Source organism: Gymnoscopelus microlampas, assembly GCF_963454915.1.
Source record: "Gymnoscopelus microlampas genome assembly, chromosome: 12".
In the NCBI taxonomy this organism is placed as follows: domain Eukaryota; kingdom Metazoa; phylum Chordata; class Actinopteri; order Myctophiformes; family Myctophidae; genus Gymnoscopelus; species Gymnoscopelus microlampas.
In genome coordinates this window covers 17936664-17955240 of record NC_139949.1, presented here as the reverse complement: position 1 = coordinate 17955240, position 18577 = coordinate 17936664, and the positions used below count along the sequence as shown (strand labels likewise).

General features: G+C 42.6%; 1 protein-coding gene across 1 annotated transcript; it reads left to right on the top strand.

The window, feature by feature from the left end:
- Window positions 1-1572: 1572 nt before the first annotated feature.
- Window positions 1573-18495, top strand: heatr6 (HEAT repeat containing 6). Its single transcript, XM_084074652.1, has 20 exons — window positions 1573-1880; window positions 2551-2658; window positions 2924-3064; window positions 3643-3758; window positions 4085-4199; window positions 4304-4405; window positions 4909-5061; window positions 5681-5979; window positions 6280-6454; window positions 7758-7964; window positions 8473-8572; window positions 9838-10238; window positions 10458-10580; window positions 10671-10757; window positions 10943-11077; window positions 12559-12681; window positions 13155-13279; window positions 14842-14938; window positions 15440-15644; window positions 16042-18495. The coding sequence occupies exons 1-20, from the start codon at window positions 1596-1598 to the stop codon at window positions 16632-16634; spliced, it is 3690 nt and encodes a 1229-aa protein (XP_083930778.1). The 5' UTR covers window positions 1573-1595; the 3' UTR covers window positions 16635-18495.
- The last annotated feature ends 82 nt before the right edge of the window (window positions 18496-18577 follow it).

Below are 18577 nucleotides of genomic sequence, written 5' to 3'. Positions count from 1 at the left end.
ATGTTTACTTATTTCGGTGACATGATTCAAACATCTTGTTTCAGTAATCATATGAAGATTACAAATTGTTAGTACATGTTCTCCAGCAGGTACTCGATTATGTCAGGCATGTGACATGGTATACAGCTTGCTACGCATAGGCATAGCAGGCTAGATACAGAAATAGCCCATCCTCGTACTACTTCTACCATTTCAGATCGAGTTCTGAGTTGAGATTAATTTCCATGAGATCAGCATACTGTATGTCATTTCTAGCTCTACACTATGACAAAGTCAGTTGTTCCAGGGAATGGAAACCTTAATGCTACAATAACATTCTAAATCTAGACAGTTGTGTGCTTCCAGTTTTGAGGAAACAGTTTGTGGAAGGCTGTTTCAGAATGGCAATCCCCACATGCCCCCATGCTCTCGCATACAGAAAGGTTTCTTATCCTTTTAGCACCATTGTATAATCGTACCACTGTACTATTTGCAAACTGTTAAAGTATCCAATCAATCAAAAAAGATGAGTGAGGATTCGGAACAACTTGATTGGCCTGCACAGAGCCCCGATTTTAACCCTATCAAACACCTCTGGAATGAATTAGAACGCAAATGCTAGCAAGGCCTAATAGCCCAACATGTAGTGTCTGACTCTGACCTCACTAATGCTCTTGTGGCTGAATGGAAGAAAAATTAACGGCATATGTTTCAACTAATGAAAGAATAGTGGAGAATGTGGAACCAACTCCATTTCAATGCCTGTGATTTGTCATTGTAGCTGTAACATCAATATTTCCATTCACTGGAACAAATGGCCCTAATTAGAGACACTTATTAGAAAGTGTGTTCCCATAATTATAAGTGTAAATTTAGATGAGATAATCATATGCTTAGTATTGTGTATTAGGCCTACTGTATTTTAGCTATTGCTTGGTATCCCCAAAGACTAGGAGAATACTGGAGTGGCTCAGCTGCTGAATGGTCGCTTAGCGTAGGTAAATTCCATGTATATGCTAAATGTACTTGGCAAATAAAATAAAAACCTAAACAACAAGGAGATTAATGATTAAGGATTAAAAAAAAATCGAATCCATAAACCATACAATTGTATATTGTTACAAATCCAATTTTGTCTGCTCATTGTCTTGTTTCTTCACTTCCAATTTCACTTGTTTATCCTGTATCCTGACCTGTAGTATGAGTTCTTTCTCCTGATTGGATGAAATTGGTATCCTGACCTGTAGTATGAGTTCTTTCTCCTGATTGGATGAAATTGGTACCCTGACCTGTTGTATGAGGTCTTCACCTGATTTGATGAAATTGGTATCCTGACCTGAAATATGCATTTTCTGCGACAGAGACCCCCTGAAAACGAAACACACAAAAAAAAAAACACTATATACCAGGTTAATAAGGGAATATAGAGCGATTTAACTAGCTATTAAGCTTATTTAAGCTATTTAAGAAAATCACTCACACCCCCTTTAAGGTGCCATCTTTATATTGACCGGTAGATGGCATCGACAGTTCTTGGACGCAACGACTCTGCCGAAAATGCATCAGACGACGAAGACATACACGGAAGCAGCACCAAACACACCTTTACTGGAAGTATGGCTACTAGGGTTAACTTTCTGCCGGCTTCCAACAACTGTGATGCTACCGTGTGTCCTCCGGTGACTCTGTCTGTAGACGCCGTGCCCTTCACACCCTCCTCCCCGGCTCCAGAAGGCTTAGTGTCGGACGCCGGGGCTCAGTTCTCTCGCTGCTCCTCCAGACTGCGGTGTCTGCGGAGCGACTCAGTGAGTCTGAGAGAAGAGCTCAACCTGCTGTTTGACCAGCTCATCTCTGAGAACTACAACAAGACTCTACATCCCACCATCAGTATACGACCAGAGGTAACCGTTATTACACTTCTGCATCAGTTCAACTTGGGCTGTTTTCATGGATACAGGATAGGGCACTAGGGACATCTGGGCACCATATTTTTGGGGAGACTGGGGCACTAGGTAGCCCTGAAACATGACTGTCATACCATGATGTGAACCATGGCTAGGGCACTAGGAAGAGTGGGCACCAGGATAACTGGGCACTAGGGAAATGTGGGCACCTAAGGCTGGAGAAGAGTGGGCACCAGGAAGACTGGGCAAAGGGTCAATTTGGTTCCATTTGTACTTCCACAGAGTTATACATTGATAAATTAACACATTTTACAGCAAGTCTCAGCATAGCTATGTCTGCATCATATGCATTATTAATGCATTCAAAGCAATGCTTTTCACCTCACTTAAAGTATATAATGGCCCACTCCATTGCTGTATATACAACATACAACATATACACCAGGGGCCATATGCCTCTCTGCCTGAATGTACACAGTGATTCGATGGTATTTGTATAATTGTATAAACAATTAATATACACATTATTTACATACATAATCAAATGCTGTGTTGTATTGCACACTGCAAGTTGCTGTTGTCCCTAATGTGTGTTATGACATAACATTACTATGCAAGTTTAAGTGTGAAACCATCTAGAGTTTTGCAATGTAATTTTGCCTTTCAGGATGTGTGTGCCTTGCTGAGACACGCAAGCAGTCTGGTGCCACTAAGTCAAGAACATCTAGTGGTCAAATTATGCCAATTAATACACCATCTGCTCAATCAACTGAAGGTAAGGCAAAGGCACCTCTGTAAATGTGTTGGATTACGTAGTGGGTGGTGGTCATTGAGATGGATTTTCAAGACCTCCTATCAATGATGTTTTATATTTTTAGGTGATTAAAACAACATTGCACACAACTACACATCTATGTAGGATTTAATGGCGTGTTGTTAACGTCCCTCTCATGATTATCAAAGAAGACACAAAAATGTAATAATAAATACAAAAATAAGAATACTTTGTGCATTTAATGTTTTTTTATTTGATCTCTTAGGTAATTGTAGATGAGCAGACGTTGAACGTGTTGATTAGTTACACTGTCCGTGCATTGAGTGTGTGCAGTACGTGGACACACCTGGAAGTGCTGCTGGCCCTCTCCACAGTAGTGTATGGGAATGGACCTCAATGCCAGAAGGTAGGTGTTCGTTTGGGTGTTCTGTGTGTCACACACCATACATGTTGGTTGACAACCCAACTACTGTAGGTTCTTGAGTTTATGTTCTGAGTACGTGCATGATTTGTATCCACACTAGCGGTGGGGCCCCAAGGAGGGTGATGTTGGTAAACTAATGGCTGAATTGCCATGGAATTTGCTGTTCATGTCCATGCTCCCCACATTATGAACCCTGGTGGTTTTGGAGACGCCTTGGCCCGTCTTCTTGCGCCACCCTTAGGCCAAACATTCCACTAATGAGATTGTCATGAACCGTGTCTATGCAACACTTTGGTTCCAAACAGTATATCTTGAACACTACTACCTGGGGTGTTGGGAGCAGCATGGCTTCCAGGGTTTTATTTAGCCTTTGGTCTTTTTTTTTTTAATAGAAAGTGGGTCGTCCACAAGTTTGACTTTGTATATTCTTTTCTTTTTCTTTTTATAGTCAGATAAATTGAGGAGGAGAAGCCTGTAGTTCTAGGAAGTATAGTGGGTCATCATGATAGACAGGTCCATGATTTGAGTTACTGAGTCCGAGTGATTTTCTTTTTTTGTAGCCCCTTGGCGAGTTACTGGGTGAGGATGGAGTCCTGGTACGCTACAGCTCCCCGTCTCAACCCAATGTGGAGTTACGGCGTGCAGCACTTACCTGCATGGCCAGTGTCTGTCTCGGGTAGGTCTTTCCAGTCCTATACCACTTAGACTGACTATTTGAACTATTATTACATTGTGTCTGTGTTCTGTGTGTGGCAGATGGTTGGCCTTTTAGCCAATAGTGATCAATGCGAAACAAAAAGTGTTGAGATGAAATGTTAATGTTGCTGTTTGAGTATTGAAGTCGTGTGTGTGTGTGTGTGTGTGTGTGTGTGTGTGTGTGTGTGTGTGTGTGTGTGTGTGTGTGTGTGTGTGTGTGTGTGTGTGTGTGTGTGTGTGTGTGTGTGTGTGTGTGTGTGTGTGTGTGTGTGTGTGTGTGTGTGTGTGTGTGTGTGTTGCGTGCAGGATTCCTGGTCAGCCCCCTGTGGAGGACCAATACAGGAATGCATGTTTTCGTGCGTTCCTGCAAACACTGCAGTCAACCAAACCCCCCCAAACTGACGAACTCTTCTACTGCACGGTATGGATTGTAGTTTAGATTTGATTTGATTATTTTAGTTGTATTTGTTTTAGTTGTAGTAACTATTATAATATAGTTAAGATGACCTTGTGCTTTGTGTGCAGGTGATCCAGGGAGCATTGAAGGGTCTTCAGTGCTATCTATCAGGTGGGAAGTGGAGATTTGGTGGAGGGGAAGAGCTTGGGTCTCTGCTTGCCACACTAAAGGTGCGACTCTATTACACTTTTATATATATATCAATATATTGAAGGTTTGCACAGATGCTGGAAGAACTGGAATATACCTATACGTTATTGACTTGGTAACTCATGCTCTCGCAAAATACAAATAACGTAATAATAAAATGTGTAACGTAGCAATGTCTGAAAAGAGAGGATTTAAAAAAAAAATCTGAGAGGGAAAAACTCAATACATAGAATATTATGCACCTTTTTTAGTATTTCTTTAACGTTTATTTTCATAATTTGGGGTGATTAACCTTTTTGCATGCATTAATTACTGCATAGTGCTGAAATATAGTTATTTTCTTTAATTGATATTTGTTGTAGTTTAACTATACAGTGATGCTACTCACCCCATTATATTTGATCCTATTCTGTATGTTATTCTGCTAGTGGACATTGCAACATGGACAATGGACATTGTATTCATATCCCTGTGGATATGAATGCAAGATTTATTGGGTAACATTTTGCTGTATGTTCTGCAGAGGCTTATGTTTCAGGGAGCTCCAGGTGTGAGTGTGGAGTGGCCGGCTGTTCTTTATCCAGCTCCTCTTCCTCAGTATGAGAGTCTGTCCCACTCCCCACCCAAACCCGCTGAACCTCAGAAGGAAGCTGCCGCACCAGGAAAAGCTTCAGGGGTGAGACCTTAAAGATGCTTTAACCCATTAAAACCTGAGGCCGATTCTACGAATGTCTTCTAAATCCCAACAGTATTCCGAAAAAAACATACGTTTCTATATCAGTGGTGCTCAAACGTTTTCATGTCAAGGACCCCCAAAATTATATTTATTTCGCCGCCGACCCCCATCTCAAAATATTTTGTTCCAGGGACCCCCAGAAGCAAAGATTTTAGTTAAAAATTTTCGCTTTAAAACAATATATATTCAACGATTTGCACACATTTTCATAATTTTTCAAAAATAGCATCTATACAAGCTCATAGCGCGGCACCGAGTGCCGCGATATGAGCTTGTATATCTGCTATTTTTGAATAGCCAAAGTGTAAAATAATGCTTTTTAGCTCAAATCAAAAAGTGACACCGATGGTCCAGGTCTTAATGGGTTAATTCCTTTTGCTTCCTTTCTATAATAGGCCCCTGTACTGTATTAGTTCATCTATCTCAGTAATCAAACACACTGTCGGTGTTTGATTGTAAAAAAAAAAAAAATGGAGAAAGGAAGGATTTTAGACCTAGAACTTAGCACCACCTAAATAAGAGCGTTTTAAATAGCCTTTGCTAAATGTCTCTGTGGCAGAACAAGAAGAGGAAGTCCAGAGGGAAAGGGAAGAAGACCGCCGTGGAAGAGAAAGGAGGGGAGATCGATGATGAAGATGAGGCACGGCCTGTTGTTCAGAAAGGAGTCAGAGGAGGTAGAGGAGGTGTTGGAGGAGGCAGAGGTGGTGGTGGTGAAGGAGGAGGAAGAAGAGAAGGATTTCACATTGAAGGAGAGTCCTGGTCTAAAGCCCCTGCTCCTTCTCTTTACCCCTCCTGGAAGAGGACCAGTTCTGACTCAGAGTTTTCAGACCCAGAAGGTGGAATGCAAAGCAAACTGAGGTAAAAAAAAAAAAAAAAAAAGCATTAGTTCATAGTTTGTTTGTTTGTTTTTGAGAACAAGGTGTCGTAGAAAAAGATTGGAATGAGGATACTTAAAGGAGCACCTTACTGTGTTTAGAAAACAGAATATGTCAAACGATTGTTCATTGTTTCTTCATATTTGAGACAATTTGCTATGTGGCCATGAGTAGTAATTCACATTTTAGGTTAGCTAATTGCCCAGGCAGGCACACGGGTAGAACAACAAGAGCATGTTTTTTACGCTGGGTGAGCGGTCACTAAAGCACTTGAATCTTTCAGACTTTACCATGCTCGTGTGCGTCAGGGCGCGCTGCACTGCCTGCTGGCGGCGGTGAAGGCAGTAGAGAAGAAGACTCTGTATGGATACTGGTCCTCCTTCATCCCTGACGCTCCTATAGGAGGACCACCGGCCCTCACCCTCCACACCATTATGCTGAAGGACCCCTCGCCCAAGGTAGAGCACGCACTTGTGTGTGTGTGTCTGTGTGAGTGTGGGGTTTTGTGTGTTGTGAGTAGAGCTAGACCGATATGTCGGTTTGGCCAATACAGTATATAGACCATTATTTGACTTTGACTTATGACGACACCGGTATCAGCAATTATTCAGAAACTGTAATGAAGTTTTTACATTTTTTTATTATTATTACTCTCCGCAGGAGAGTATTGTTTTCACTTTCTAAATATGACACACCGATTGGTCAAGCCTCACGTGACACGTGACAATATGGTGAAATACTGTATAAATACATGGCGTCACTTTGACAGTGTCTTTGCCACTGTCAAAGTGAGGTAAGACAGGAACCATCACGAAATGGCTGATACATAATTGGCAGATAGGACAGATAGGACACTTATATAGACAGGAGGGATATGACACTTACACAGACGGATAGGACACTTACAGTACACAGACAGGACGGATAGGACACTTATACAGACAGGACGGATAGGACACTTATACAGACAGGACGGATAGGACACTTATACAGACAGGACGGATAGAACACTTACACAGACAGGACGGATAGGACACTTACATAGACAGGAGGGATATGACACTTACACAGACAGGACGGATAGGACACTTACAGTATACAGACAGGACGGATAGGACACTTACAGTATACAGACAGGACGGATAGGACACTTATACAGACAGGAGGGATAGGACACTTACACAGACACTTACATAGACAGGACGGATAGGACACTTATACAGACAAGACGGATAGGACACTTATACAGACGGATAGGACACTTATACAGACAGGACGGATCGAACACTTATACAGACAGGATGGATAGGACAGTTAGAACATAAGAATTAGAACATTCCCAACATTCCCAACACAAGTCTGGTAAGAGTGAGGTAAGACAGGAACAATCACGAAATGGTTGAGAAATGGCGGATACTGTAACAATTGGATAGGACACTTACACAGACAGGACGGATAGGACACTTACACAGACAGGACGGATAGGACACTTACATAGACAGGACGGATAGGACACTTATACAGACAGGAGGGATAGGACACTTATACAGACAGGACGGATAGGACACTTATACAGATAGAACATTAGGCGCCCCTATTTTTAATTTTATAATACGGTCAAAGCATCAGTAATCTGTGGTCTAGGACTCTCCAACATCGAGATCGGCATCAAACCCCAAAATCTGGCATCTGTCAGGCTCTAGTTGAACTTGTGAGTGTCTGTGTATTATTTACCTCATCATCGCTGTCATCGTCCTCCAGGTGCGTGCGTGTGCTCTCCAGGTGCTATCCGCCCTCTTGGACGGCTCTCGTCAGTTCCTGGGCGTGGCCGAAGACACGTCGTCTCCCCGCACGTCTTTCACGCCTTTCTCCTTCACCGTGGCTACCACCATCAGAGAGCTGCACCGCGCACTGAGCCTGGCTCTGCTGGCCGAGACCTCCTCTCACACACTCACACAGGTCATAAAGGTATTAACGCACACACGCACAACCGCACGCACACAATTTGTTTTATTTTACACACCATATTTTACTGTGTAAGATATCGTTGTGATTCTATGACTGTTACTGTTACTGCGGCAGTGGCTCAGGAGGTGCAGCAGCCCTCTATGTCTGGGCATCTGAAGATCCCCGGTTCACTTCTCCAGACTTGGTGTTGAGTACGGTGTCCGTGAGCAAGACACAGCACCCCTAATTGCTCCCTGTGTGCTCACTTGGAGAAGCACACTTCTCCTAATGGGATGGGTCTAGGGCTGCAACTATCGATTATTTTCTTACCTATTATTCTATTGATTACTTTTTCGATTAATTGAATAATAGAGAAGTGTGTTTTTATATACATCTTTTTTATTTTGTCATTGAATGTCGTTGAATTAAATCAATTAGTTAGATTAACTGTTGCACCCCAAGATTGATCAAACGCAGAGCAGTAATTATCTCCGGGGATCAGTACAAATACCTTTTTTCTTTGTTCCAGTGTTTGGCCTACCTGGTGACCAATGCTCCGTACCAGCGGCTGAGACCTGGTCTGCTCACACCGTTATGGAAACACATCCGTCCATATATACGTGACAGAGGTGAGAGATCTTTCCAACCTGGTGAAAGAGAGCTTTAATGATGCTAGTCTGCTGTTTATTGTACACTGATGGTTTAACGTCGCAGTTCAGTCTGACATCTTGTGTGAATGAAAATGCTTTATTAATAATAAAATTGTAATTTCAGTATAGCATTACTTTTGGCGTCATGTTCCTATCTCATCATTCCCTCTGAGCGTATCGTAAATAACAGGGAGTGAGCAAGAATAATCTCCCCAAGGAGAAATGGCAGATTCTACTTTTCTTTTTCTCCTCGTTTTTTCACACAGAACCAGGAGATAACGTGAAGATTTACTGCTCCATTCACTTCCTGGTTAACTTATTATTTAAAAATCCTGTGTATCGGCTCCTTTTTTTATGTTTTTTTGCCGAAGCACAGTGAAACCCTCCGCGATTAGCAACCATCAGGGGATCGATCATACTGGAGATAAATATTCTGTGAAAGAAAATCGAAAAATCGCTGGCAGTCTGGGCCTTACTTAGTTGTATATACTCTGAAAGTGAAAGAGGTATGTTGATGATTAATTGTCACTCAAATAATTACGATTAACGGTTTAATTGTGTGTTGGCATTGAACATTGGAACATATGCAGCCTTTTAGGCTTTGCGATCAAAAATTGCTCAGGGCAGATATGACAAATAACTGAAATATACAAATACGTTATTGACATATTTAATCATTCGTAAAAATAGCTGATCTACAAGCTTGCGACGCGTTGTAATTTGTAGATCTGCTATTTCTGCTATTTTTCATATTTGAAAATGTAATATTTGAAAATATTCACCAAAAATAGTCGATTTACAAACTCCCAACGCGTGGCAACTGGCAATGTAGTGAGTTGTCTGCCAGTAGAACTACTCTGCATTCCCACTTCTGTCTAAAACACATCATGTCATAAACCTTATCAACTGTAACGGATACTGTAGCTCATCACTCTGCTTCATTTAATTGGTAATTTTCTGCACCTTTCATTAATCGTGTCTTAATGCATATATGTTATGTGTCCCATATGTTCTCTGTGTAGTTTTACCTATTGTGAACATGACTGAGTGGTAGGCCTGGCTATAAACCCAATTTGCCATTTAGGACAATACCCTAAATATCCACTTACAGTGTCGCAGGTTTGAATCCAGCTCAGATCCCATGTGGCAGTTTCATCACTTCTATAAATTCCTGTGTCCTTTTTCCAGCCCATGATCCTAAAATAAAGAAACACCCCCATCACCTGCCTCGTCTCCTTTTTCAGACGTGAACGTGCGTGTGTCAGTCCTGACGCTCTACGGGGCACTGGTAATGACCCAGGCCCCTCTCCCAGAGGTGCAGCTCCTCCTCAGGCAGCCAGAGGGCAGCAGCGGTACGGGCTCCTTTACACCACAGGAAGCCGCCCTCAGCTGGAGACAAAGAGATGGAGTCCCTTCGCCCTCGCGCACGCCAACCGCACACACCCAGCACAACCCGCAGCGCCCACCGCACACCCCTTCACCTCACGCTCCTCACACCCCGAGCGAGGCGGAGGCCGGCACGCCGTGGCTGCTGCAGTTGTGCATTTCCCTGGTGATTCAGCCCAGGGAGGACCAATCAGACAGTGAGGGAGTGGGAATGGGTGTTTCTCTGGAGCCCGCCCCTGTCCGCCTGGAGGCCCTGCAGGTGAGAGACAGTCTTTAGGTAGACTTCCAATGACAATGATCATTTGAGAAGCTTTCTAACCTGGTCTACATTCTGCATGCTTACAAGTATCAATAATTTCTTGTCAATGTATTTTGTTTTGCTCTTCTCTGTTCTTTTAGCCTATTTCTCTCTGTATCCTATTAATTCCCCCTATCTTGTCCCTGTTTGTCCACTTGCATATGTGCATGTGTGTTTCAGGTGCTAGCTCACCTGGTGCGTGGTTACTTCTCTCTAGCCCAGGTGTGTCTGTGTGAGATGGGCCAGGTGAGCGCTCGCTGCCTGCGTGAGCCAGAACCTGCCATACAGCTCCATGGAGCCAAGGTACCAGGAACACCTTTTAGGCTGGGGTCATTAACATGCATGAGCTCTGCAAACATGCAGCATTAGCATCTTTTCTTTCTGCTCTTTTAGTTACTGGAGGAGCTGGGGATGGGTATAATCCAGCAGTATAAAGCAGAGAGCACTGTGCCAGAGAGTTCCAGGGTTCCCATGACTCGGGTAATTACAAACCTGTCTTTATGCTTTTGAATACGGCTCAATTCAACAATTAACAAACAGAAACAGAACATAATTTATGCTGGTGTCTAAGTTAGTTCATTTGTGCTGATGAAGCTGTAGAAATGAAGCGTCGCACATTGAATGTCCTTAAAAAAATGTGCTTGATATTGACGTCTGGAATGTAGGTGGTGCAGTTTTGGTCTGACGTGTTGAGCGGTCCTCTGAACGGAGCCCTACAGAGCGAGCAGCACCCCACCCTGCAGACCAGTGCCTGTGATGCTCTGTCCTCCATTCTGCCACAGGCCTTCACTCAGTTGCCTGTGAGTTCTTTAAAATAAAGGTTTCTTTATTTTATATTTTCACATACAGGTCAATAACAAAAACAGTGTATGTTACCCCTCCCACCCCCCACCCCCAAAGTTCCCGCTCCGAAAGAGCCACAACCCTGGTATCTTATTGTACCATTAACACAAAGGACAATACAAACAATAAGACAATTGCAAAAACAAGTCAAAAATAAATAAATAAAGTATACACAGTAGAATATATATATTATTAAAGAAATATCTAAAATTAATTAAAAAATACACAAAAAATGTATAATACAAAAAGAAATCACACCCAGTGAAGTGGGCGGTGTGTGGTCATCACAGTGGCCATCACAGTGATGGAAGTTCACTTAAAGAAAAGTAATATTTCTGAAGTGTGTGGTGCCTCACTTAAAAAAAAACATAAATGTTTTTTTTTAAGTGCATAGTCCTATTTATAGGGCTATGCACATGTGTCATGTGTTTTGCTAGCCAATCACAGTCCTGAATAGAGTCAGCCAATCACATTGCAGCTAGTGGTCATCACAGTGATGGAAGCTCACTTAAAGAAAAGTATAGATTTGCATTGAATGTGTAGGGGTTAGGGGTGTACAGTACAATGGTGGCCAATCACGGTGCAGGGTTAGGGGGGTACAATGGTGGTCAATCACAGTCCAGCGAATGTCGATGTCCAAACCTCACATATAGGGGCGGTTACACCGCCCAAAAAAACAGTGGGGTCAATTTATGGGTCATTAATGTCAGCAGCGTTCAGTCTCTATATATGTTAAAGGAGAATTCCGTTCAAAATCGCGTGACTCCACAGATCCCCCTATCAACCCCCACCGTTGGCATGATAGTAGGATAGTGGATAGCCCAAATTCGCCTATTTTAACAAATGCAAAGTCTGTTTTTTTGCTTCTAGTACTCATTGTTGAGTCCCATGATAATGTAACAGGCGCTAAAACTCCGAGAAGCTAACGGCTAATAACAGAACGAGCTAATGCTGGGGCTGCTTATCTCTCTGCATGGCAGCCCCAGGTTGCCAGGTCGGGAGAGAAACCGGCAACCAGCATTAGCTCGTTCTGTTATTAGCCGTTAGCTTCTCGGAGTTTTAGCGCCTGTTACATTATCATGGGACTCAACAATGAGTACTAGAAGCAAAAAAACAGACTTTGCATTTGTTAAAATAGGCGAATTTGGGCTATCCACTATCCTACTATCATGCCAACGGTGGGGGTCGATAGGGGGATCTGTGGAGTCACGCGATTTTCATTTCTACGTTGGTAAGTGATTTGACGCACATCAAACATAACACTTAAAATGAACGGAATTCTCCTTTAAAAAAGGTTGCCAAGTTGCCTGTGAGTTCTTGTTCAGCAAATATAGCAAACACTTTTCAAGTGCATTTGACGGGTGTCATAAATGAATGAATCAGGCTTTGAGTAAATGCATCAAGATTTGAGTATTGTTTTGATCTATTCTTGTGTTAGGATAAGACGCAGATGATGTGCATCACAGTTCTTCTGGGGCTGACCTACAGCGACAACTCTCTGGTGAAGGCAGCAGCTGTCAGAGCTCTGGGAGTCTACATCGTCTTCCCCTGTCTAAGAGAGGTAGGCGACTGCTTTACCCATAAACCTTTATTTAGAACTGCAAAATAATGTGATGTGATTATCTCAATGTGGGGGAACCAAATTATTGTATTTTCTCTGCTTAATACTATCAAATAAAGCATAACATAAAAACATAAATGTATTCTTTAAAAAGGTATCTTTAGTATGGGGTTTCCTGGTGGCTCAGCCAGTTGGTGCACTGACCATGTGCTCCTTGTGAGCCGCGTGCTCTCGAGTTTGAATCAGACTCCCGTCACGTCTCGCATGTCTCCTCTCTCTACCTTTGGTTCCCTAAATAGACTATAAAACGCTTTATATTGGTAATATATCAATATAGTATGATTTGTAATTGTGGAAATTAGAATAGCAGTATATGCTTACATACACTTACTGTGTACATTACAACCCTAACCTTATCTCCTCCGTATTGTTACAGTACCAAGAGGTGACTTATCCCCCTTCTGTTTTTGCAGGATGTGATGTTTGTTGCTGATACTGCCAACACCATCCTCACTGCCCTGGAAGATCGTTCTCCTAATGTGCGTGTCAAGGCGGCCTGGTCACTAGGCAACCTCACCGATACGCTCATCATCAATATGTAAGTAAGCATACATACACGCAGATGTTAAACGTGCTGTTGAAAGATCAACTAATCATCTTCGGGAGTATTTTCCAGAAAATTCCTTGTCAGTGTGGCTGAGAGTGTCAGTGTGGTGGGTCACCGCCACTGGGAGCACGTGCAAAACATGCAGACTTAATTTTATTATTTTGAAACTGTTAAGCACAATTCACAATATGGGTGGCAGTAGCGGTGCAGGTAGAGCGGCCGCTTGGAAACCGGAAGGTTCCCAGTTCGATCCCGGGCTCCCCCAGAGTTAGTGTCCAAGTGTCCTTGAGCAAGACACTGAACCTTTTAATTGCTCCCGGTGAGCCGGTTGGTGCCTTGCATCGTTTCCTCCACCATCGGTGTATGAATGTGTATGTAGAATGGGTGATGTAATGCATGTTATATAAATGCTAACGCTAAGACCCCCACCACTAAGACCCCGGCCCTCACATCTAGGCCTGAGCAGCTACATCACAGCTAGTCTGGTAAAGCCCCTCCCTCCGGAAAATCTCATTTCCGTTTGATTTCAGGAAGGAGTCTGGCATGAGAGGCTGGATTAGTACCGTTGACTGACAACCCCTTCAGCCAATCAGCAGTGCATTTTTACCACCTCCAGACTAATGTGACACAACGGGACTTTTGAGACGGCCATGCCCAAAATAGGTTGCCTTATTCGGAAACATGTGTGTCACTGCACGCCCCTGCCGGTTCTCTGAATTTTTATTTTTAAATAGGCTCTGTCATGATTAATTGACCACATATATGAAGTTAAACAACTAAATTCTATCCAAACGATATCTTAAAAGTAAATTCCGTGACTCAAAAAATAAGTTTTAGAGCGTTTTTAAACCGAAAGTAAAAAGTAAAAACAATGCACAGAAAACAATGGCTGCCGTTCGATTTTGGTCGGCTGCACTCGGATCCATTCGGGTTCACTCGAACTCGCCACCTGATTGGCCAACTTTCGCTGTCAATCACAGAACGATGAGCGAGGAGGGGCTTTACCAGGCTAAGGACGCTGATAGGCTCGTCCACTTGGTGGACGACGACAAAAAGCCAAACAAGCCCTCATGCCTGACTCCTTCCTGAAATCAAATGGAAATGAGATTTTCCGGAGGGAGGGGCTTTACCAGGCTACATCACAGCTACGTTGCACCAGTGATCCAACTGATATGGCCATATATGGAGATGCGCAGTAGGGTGGGGTCTTACCGGCCAAAGAAAAGATGCTACGGCTAAAGAGAAGGAAAGCTGCTGTGGTTTTGTATTAATTGTACAATATGTAAGTACATTGAAGGCGGGGAAAGAAGCCTAAATATTAGCCAGAGCTCTGATCAACAGCAGGTTTGGAGGCAAGTGGAGCGATCTTACGTACTTTTACCCCGGACGAACTTTTGGAGGTCATTTCAATTATAGTAGTAGGATAGTAGGATAGGATAATAATAACGTATTATAATAGAGAAAAGAAAATTCAGGTCACAAAATCTGAGGAAATGCTAATTGTATTAAGTTAATTTTCACATGCTAGCATGACTTCTCTAACTCTTGACCAGGGAGAGCGTAGGTGTGGAGTTCCAGGAAGAGTTGTCAGAGATGCTACTGCTAAAGATGCTCCAGTCGGCCACTAAAGCCTCAGCAGATAAGGACAAGGTGAGACCACTCAAACATGTATTACATCACTGGTTCTCAACGTCGGGTCTGGGGACCACCAGGGGTCCAAATGGACCCTAATGGGTCAGTTAAATTAACACTGAGGATTTTACAGTGTAAATTGGGGTCCCAGAGATAGCCAATTGTACAAAACTAGATCTTTTCAGGCCTTCAAATCTAATTTAAAGTGGTCTCCATATATATGGGAATGTTACATTTGTGACACCCACGTCCACCTTTTGTTTGTGACACCTACTGTCCACCCTCAAGGCAATTGAAATATTACATTCTAATATAAGATGGTGGTCCATGGCCTAATGCATATCAACGTGGGGGTCCGTGAGGTTCAGAATCACTCTACTCCATGTCAGTACTTGCACAGAGCTACATTAGTGTGCATCACAGCCCTGAAAAATACTTCTGATCACTGTCTGTTCTGTAATGACATCAGTAGTCTACTCCCCTGCCCCCCCCTATTGGCTGTTTCCACTTCCTCCCCAGGTGAAGTGTAACGCAGTTCGAGCGCTGGGCAACCTGCTGCACTTCCTGCGCTGTGGTCAGCTGACCCGCGCGGCATTCCAGCGGCCGCTTGAGGACGCCGTCCGTGCCCTGGTGCACACTGTCCAATCAGAGGCCACCATGAAAGTGCGCTGGAATGCCTGTTATGCGCTGGGAAACGCCTTCAGAAACCCTGCCTTGCCTCTAGGTAATAAAACACTCACTGTAAAGGTAGAAATATATCGTTGCTGTCCGGCAGAAACATTGTATCTCCATATTTCAACTTTTTATGTTTTTTGATATATTCATGTCCTACTTCATTGTACAAGATTGTTGCGAAAAAGAAAAGTTTAAAAATATTTTTTTAAGTGTGTCTGTGGGTTTTGCTAAACATATATGCTAAACACCAACTTTATTGGATTCATTGGAACGGAGGTTCTTTTTTCCATTTCCTGAAAATGTACGGTTTTGGACACTTGAATATAAATGTTCCCTATAGTTGTAATGTTTTTGTAGATTGTATGATTGTACATATGTATTACTGTTTTGCTAAATATAATATGTCCTCAAAATATATAATACCCCCTCTGCTCATCTCCGTTAAGACTCTGCCCCATGGTCCAGTGACGCGCTCTCCGCCCTCTGCTGCGTCGTCACTTCCTGCAAGAACTTCAAAGTGCGCATCAAGTCCGCCGCCGCCCTCTCCATTCCCGCCCTCCGGGCTTGCTATGGAGACGCGGAGCGGTTTGGCCACGTTTGGCGCTCCCTGGCCGAGGCCCTGGAGAACAGTGAAGACACCCATGACTTTCTGGAGTACCGCTACTGCGCCAGCTTACGCCACACGCTGTCGGAGGCCCTGCTACACCTCCTCAGCCTCAGCCAATCGCAGGACATGCCCACCCTGGGGGCGTCGCTGGCTGGGGAGGCGGGGATGGGCGTGAGGGAGCACCTGGTGAAATACCTCCTTGGAGAGGTAGGAGGAGAAGTGGTGGAGGGTACGGAGGGGGAGAAAGATGCCGGTGACGGTGACCGCTCCAGCCCCCGGCAGAGAGTACTCGGCCTGCAGGAGACTCTAAACAGACTGAAGGAGTTGAGGTTGGAGGAAGAGGGGGACAAAGGCGCAGAGGAGGTGGTCGTGGACTTCCTGGAGGATTTGCTCAAGAGCTGCGAGGAACTGAAAGCCGAGCCCTCCACCTGACCACCGTCCCACTTTGGACCCGACCTTCCTCTTACGTTTACGCTTGAACCTGTGACCCCTGGTTGCATGCTGCTGTCCCACCCTGGTTATGCCTGTCACAATTATTTACATAATCGTCTTAATTGTTTCCATATTGAAAAATGTACATATTTTCCAAACGTTTTCAGAAATAGTGGAAATAGACGATTTACAAGCTCACAAGCTTCTAGGTCGGCTATTTCCCCTATTTAAACAACATTTTGAAAGTATAAAATTATTAAATATAGCCTATTTTGACCTATTGCATTATTATTTTGATTACTGGTATGGATCATTGTCCGTCATTTCTTTCTTTAACTTATTTGTCATATCTGCCCTGTGCATTTTTTTGTTTACAAAGCCTAAAAGCCAAACATAAATGTTATTTTTATGTTATATGTGGTGCCAAAAACACAATTTAATCATTAGTCACAATTGTTGGTTTTGACAACGAGCCATATAGAATTGCATGATGGTGACAGGCTGACAGCCCCTAAACCCTGTTCACTGTGAAGGCCCAAACAGCAGAACACAGCAGATGCTAGACCAGTGTCTCTCAAACTTGCATTTGTTTTATTACTTACGTAGATAACTTTTATATAAATATCTTGAATAAAGTGGTACTTAAAACAATTGTGATGCTATTTTAACTAATGTTTCTGCCTCACTCCCACTTTGAGAACCACTGCGCTAGTGGAGCTGAACGGCCTGGAAGAGACGACGTCACACTACAGCGATGAAGGCAACGTACTTGTGCTGCAACTAACAATAATTTTCATAACTGATTTATTTTTATTTTTATTAAGCAATGCAATGAATGTACATAACAAGATGAAAGTAAGATAATAAACAAATGTATGTACAAATTGTTATCTAATGTGTTTCCAGCAGTCAAGAACATAGCTTTTAATTTTAGATCTTGGAATTAATTGTATTGCTTATCAAGTGATTTGATTAATCTGTCTGTTGATTAATCAATTATTTTATTAATCATTTCACCCCTCATACCATACATGGCTATCACCACCTCTTCACTTGTTTTTTCCCCCTTAAACTGTCCAATCAGAGGCCACCATGAAAGTGCGCTGGAATGCCTGTTATGCGCTGGGAAACGCCTTCAGAAACCCTGCCTTGCCTCTAGGTAATAAAACACTCACTGTAAAGGTAGAAATATATCGTTGCTGTCCGGCAGAAACCTTGTGTATCCATATTTCAACTTTTTATGTTTTTTGATATATTCTTGTCCTACTTCATTGTACAAGAGTGTTGCGAAAAAGAAAAGTTTAAAAATATTTATGAAAGTGTTTGTGTGTCTGTGGGTTTTGCTAAACATATATGCTAAACACCAACTTTATTGGATTCATTGGAAACCATATTTATAACCATATATAAACCATATTTACTGCAATATGCTAGGGTTCGTGTGGTTAAATATGCCTTCAGACATAAGTTAAGGCAACTTCAAGGCTGTCTTGAAACATGTTTTTGTGACTTTTAAAATTATTGAGAAAATGATTTATTTTATTATCTACTTAAGTAATGGTATAGTCATCAAGGTGCTGTTTGAACTTCAATATTTTATAGATATACTGTTCAGATCTCATGCATCGATTATTCTTTATTTTTAAGTCCCATGGAGGAATATGTGTCCTTTGGTGCTAATACAGCACCTAATGGTTACAAGCCTTGTAGAGAAGAGTCCCATGTATTTCCCTGTGTACATAGTGTTTTATATTGATATTTACACTTTCAGCTGTGCCACAACCACGTTTGTTTGTTTTATATGTACTGTAGTATAGGTTATCCACTATGCAACTCGGTTCAATAAAATCTTGAAAACAAATTCAGTTCAATCTTTTTCAGCCTATAGCAGTATACTGCTATGTAGAAGTACTGTTACAAGTAAAAGTCCGGAATTCAACATT

What these genes read in the sequence shown, in the direction of transcription:
- heatr6 (XM_084074652.1), top strand. Translation starts at nt 1,596, where the DNA reads ATGGCTACTAGGGTTAACTTTCTGCCGGCTTCCAACAACTGTGATGCT. An exon ending in CACCAGGAAAAGCTTCAGGG is followed by an intron (nt 5,062 to 5,680) that starts GTGAGACCTTAA and finishes TCTCTGTGGCAG; the next exon opens with AACAAGAAGAGGAAGTCCAG. An exon ending in TCTTCCCCTGTCTAAGAGAG is followed by an intron (nt 12,682 to 13,154) that starts GTAGGCGACTGC and finishes CTGTTTTTGCAG; the next exon opens with GATGTGATGTTTGTTGCTGA.